This window comes from Charadrius vociferus, unplaced genomic scaffold, assembly GCF_000708025.1.
Source record: "Charadrius vociferus isolate BGI_N301 unplaced genomic scaffold, ASM70802v2 scaffold79, whole genome shotgun sequence".
Classification (NCBI taxonomy): Eukaryota; Metazoa; Chordata; class Aves; order Charadriiformes; family Charadriidae; genus Charadrius; species Charadrius vociferus.
The window spans coordinates 1,739,597-1,744,187 of record NW_009650182.1 but is presented as its reverse complement, the minus strand read 5'-3'; the positions used below and the strand labels follow the sequence as shown (position 1 = coordinate 1,744,187).

The 4,591-nt window shown below is 38.3% G+C and overlaps 1 protein-coding gene across 1 annotated transcript; it reads left to right on the top strand.

The window, feature by feature from the left end:
- The first annotated feature begins 239 nt into the window (after positions 1-239).
- CHCHD7 (coiled-coil-helix-coiled-coil-helix domain containing 7) lies at positions 240-2,028 on the top strand. The gene is made up of 3 exons (XM_009892776.1): positions 240-313; positions 889-987; positions 1,803-2,028. Exons 1-3 carry the CDS (start codon positions 260-262, stop codon positions 1,902-1,904), a joined length of 255 nt encoding a protein of 84 aa, XP_009891078.1. The 5' UTR covers positions 240-259; the 3' UTR covers positions 1,905-2,028.
- The last annotated feature ends 2,563 nt before the right edge of the window (positions 2,029-4,591 follow it).

Here is a 4,591-nt window from a genome sequence, read left to right as displayed (position 1 = left end):
GAGTGAGCAGTCTTGGTGACAGGCTAAGCTTGCTTCAGTTGTCTTGCTGTTAGTACTTCTGAAATAACATTTTGCAAAAGAAGTTTCGTGATGGTGGGGTGGTTTGTTTTTTTTTTTTTAAAGACAACCAAATTGTGTATGTTATTGGAAAACCTTTATCGCATGCTGCAGGTCAGACTTAATCCTGAGTTGCTATTAAAAGTAGATACGTAACTTGTTTCTTTTCTGTTTCTAGCCAAGGTACAAGTGTCTGTCTAGAATGTCCAGGCATGCACAGCAGCTTAGAGACCATGATAGAAATCCATGTGTAGCGGTAAGATGATCAATTTGGGATTTCTCTTTGTATGTTTCAAAGTTAAATAATGTGATTTCTAGAGGAATTTTTTTTTGGCATTTTGCATAAAAAGTTTCTTAAAGAATCTTCAGTTTTCTTCTTAAAGAAACTGAAGATGGGAAAAGCTGAAAATCATCTGTTACAGTAAGTGTGAAATAATAACCAGTAATTCCTTATAAATATAAATTCCACAACTGATAGCAATCACTTCAATTTTCTGTCTGTAAAACCAGAGCCTGAAATCCTGGTTAGACAAGCTTGGTGGATTTTTAAGTGTCTTTTGTGGGTTATACCAAGCATCTTTGTAAACAAGTATTCTGTGGACTCTATCCTTACTATTTAAAGAGTACTAATGTTTGTTATCTCTAAATGAAGTCATTGCTTGGAATTACTGATTATCCTTTGTGATAGATGTTCCTCTGCTCTCTTTGATAGTATTCTTTCATCTGAGAAGCTGCCTCCTATCTTCATAGATATTCTGGGACTTGTTAGAATTTTTAGACACTGAGCACAGTAACTTCCCTCAGCTCTGAAGTGTGTTTTCCCTATTAAAGGAAACAGATGCCTCTAGAAAATGTATGGATGACAACAACTATAACAAGGATATGTGTACTGCTTATTTTTTGAAGTACAAAAGCTGCAGAAAATTCTGGGTAAGTGCAGTAGATTTTTCTAAGTTTTACTCTGTGCTTTGCTTTAAGTACGTTACTTCTGACACACTGGTTCCTGAACTCTTCAGACTTAGCTAGTGCTGGCTGCTACTGTTTTTGTAGTGACTTACAGGCCTAGGTAGTCTTGGTACGTGTTGCTGGAAGACTAAAGCAGATGCACATCCAAGTACTTCACTTAGTTCTCCTAAGTTTACCCTCTTAAATTGTGAGTCTGTTCTTGCAGTGTGTGATATGTTTCCCTCTGAATTTGAGACAGGTATTTCTAGTAATAAGTCCTATTTTAAATGGATATAACAAAGTTCTGAGTTAAGATAAATTCATCTGTGTTTCTGTTGGTTTGGGTCATGTTTACTTTAACCTAAGATAAAGCTTACAAAAAATTTGTTCTTACTTGGTGGTGTCCTTATTTCCTTCTCTTTTGTGGTAGAAAAGTATCACGAGGAACTATGTGCAGTTAAACTCTTCTCTGCTATTTTCTTTATGCTGCAGTAGTAAAGAGACTTTTAGCTTGGTCATTAATTATGCAAACTACCAAAAAACTACTTACAGACAATTGCACATTAGTCTTATATAGTGTAATGGGAATACTGTAATTTCACTGTCTTCTGAAGTAGCAAGGTAAACTATCAGATGTCGTCAATTGAATACTAGTACTTCAGTTATCAGCTAATCAGACAGAGTATCTGGCTCTTTATATATCAAGAGTACTTCTATTGAAGAATCTTATTCATTTGGAGCTCAGAGGCAGAGACTTCTGAGAAATCTGTGTTCTCATGGTCACTTTCTTCTATTTTCAGCATGACATTATGATGCAAAGGAGAAGAAATGGTGTGAAACCAGAGATGCCCTCAGCAGAAGAGAGAAAGAAAATCTTGGAATCAATGGGGAAGCCCTACTGACTAGAAACTTGCACTGATTGACTGTTTTCACTGTACATGTGAAGACTTATTGGCAGCAACTTGCCCTTTTATGAACTGGAATTTACAGTTGCTATATCTTGGATTAAAATAAGCTCTTAAATTTTGAAATGTGTGAGCTTTCTAGAATAGAACTTCTTGGTCTTGTTCATATTCTGTGTCGTGGGAACTTGGCCTCTTACTGGGAGACATGGGTTTCAACACAGCTTATGTCTACACACTTTGCAAGTAGAAACTGACTTGCTCTGAAATGCGAAATATAAAATTAATGGGACTCTCAAAGCCTGAAAAGAGGGTGCTGGCGCATCTTGCAGTGTAGTTCTAAGGATGGGGCAGGTTGAGAGGCTGGTATATGCAACATGTTTCTTGTATCCAGCTATTCTGCCTAATATTCTGGATTTATCATGTATGATCCTATCACTGTTTTCACATGATTTGTATTCTGTGTCCCTGGTTTAAATAAGGCTGTTCGTGAACTAAAATCCCAAATCCAGCAAGCTTTGTCATTAGGTCTGCTACTGTACTCATCAGTGACAGCAGAAGCTTGCAATAAATCAGATCGGCAAGGTTTGCTTGTTACAAGGTTAGAGAGGTTGATGAAGATAGAACTGAACTCCTCAGACCTGAACTGAATAGTGCCTTCTGTGGATAGTAAATAGATACTTCGCTGGCGGGGAGGCAGAGGGACTTGTAGACATGTAAACATATACTCTGAGTGACATGGCAGGTTTAACTATAGTACATCTATCTAAGACTCTGGACAGCTGAAGTCCTGGGTTTGGAAATGCTTACTCATACAAGACTACAAAGCTCAGTTTGAACAGGTACTCTAATCTTAAGATTGATTCCTTAACTAAGCTGAACAACTAGTAAAAGGAAATGGATTGCTATCTAGTGGAAACACTGTTTTCTTACCTTTAGTACCTTCAGGTATCCTAGCTTAAAAGCTTGCACCCTGTGGTAAAACAGAAAAAACACTGTCATGAGCTCAAGTTCCATGTGAAATCCTTTAGGACTTACTGCGATCAAGTTGGCAGAACTCTGGCTGACCTCATGGAGGATGGTATAAAAGTGTTGTCTCTCTATTTAGACTGTTTTGGAAAGACTTCATGGCTTCCTGTTGCTCCTTCTGTCTGGCTTGTCTTCTTTCTTTCCACTGGAGGCCTATTTCTATGCTCAGTGGGATTTTTACGCTGTTTCTACCTTTGCCCTTGTTATTTGACCTGACTAGCAACTAATGGAGAGCTGCTTTTCCTCCTCCTCTTCGTTCTATGTATTATCCTTATACATCTGAGTTTTGAAATGGATTGATCATACCCTTTGTGTCATTGGCAAGACTCTGCCTTTTGAAAATGCAGTTCTCTGAGCATAGCTGTACAGCCTCCAAGCCATGTCACAAGTTCTCTAGTCAGTTCCTGGCAAGGTCAATATGCTTTCTTCAATCAACATCATCACAGTCTTTATTTTAAATTGCTTTCTCTGTGCTTAAAATTCAAACTTTACTGACTTTTTTTTTTGGCGAAGCAGAGAAGAAACTCTCATCGTAGATTCAAAGGCTCGCTCTTGCTCGCCACCTTCTTTCAATACCCTCCTACATACCAGTCTGTCTTTTTTTTTTTCTTTCCTTGTTTAGCAGCAATTCTTTTTTACTGATTCAAGCATTTTGTTCCGTTGTTGTTCCAACATTTTTTTTTCTGGTAATTTTGTTCTGTCTCTGATCTAATGAAGTCCTGCAATGACTTTCTAATACAGCTCCTCTTGACGGTCTTGTGTTCTCTGTTCTCCCTGTCGTAGTAACTCCTTGCTGTTAGTAGTCAAACCTAGCCATGCTACTTCTTCACTGGCCGTGCCTCTATTCGATCTTCTTGTTCATCTGCAGTTTTGGGGGAGCTGATTGTCCCCTTCTCCTTAGGGCTGAGTCTCTCTGGACTCTTGTGGTTTTGCTGGTCTAAGGGCACCTTCTCTCCCACTTGGCACAGGTTTGTCATTTGGCACCTGTGCTGTATCTTTGTGTGCGTTCTTTGCTCCTATGGCTTTGGCTACTATTCCAGTGCTTGCTGTTTTCCTGTTACTGTGCCTTTTATATTCTGGGCTTACGTTAAAATCTACTGTATGTTTTAGTTCTATGCAAGAAAAGCAGCATCTCCTCTTGATGCGATTATGCTGATTCTTCCTTGCATAAGCTTAAGTTCCTTAAAGTAACCTCATTTATCCTAGGTTTTCCTTTCAAGTTTTCTTAGAGTGTAGAAATGCACTTTCTCGGAGGTTAATTGTTGCATTTGCAATTTTTTCCTGCCAATATTTACTTGGAAAGTTGCTACTGTTTTTGTTTTCTTTTAAAGGATGATTGACTTATCTTTAGACTTTAATAGATGCTTTGTACAGCTTTGTAAAGTGTTTGTAAAGAACCAGTACTGGACTTCAGAAAGTCAGAAAAAGAGATGCCTTCCCTGATTTCAAGTGTCAAAACAATGCAAGAATGTGGGATCACAGGACAGGCTAAGGCACATGTAATGCAAGAACAGTATTCTAATATTAGACTTCCTAATCATCAGTGGACACAGATGGGAAGCTCCCTGCGACTGTTACAACAAAACTGAGTTTAGTGAAGAACTGAGGGAAATTTAAACAGTGACCTTGTGGATTTGATTCAGGTAATCAGTCATCTT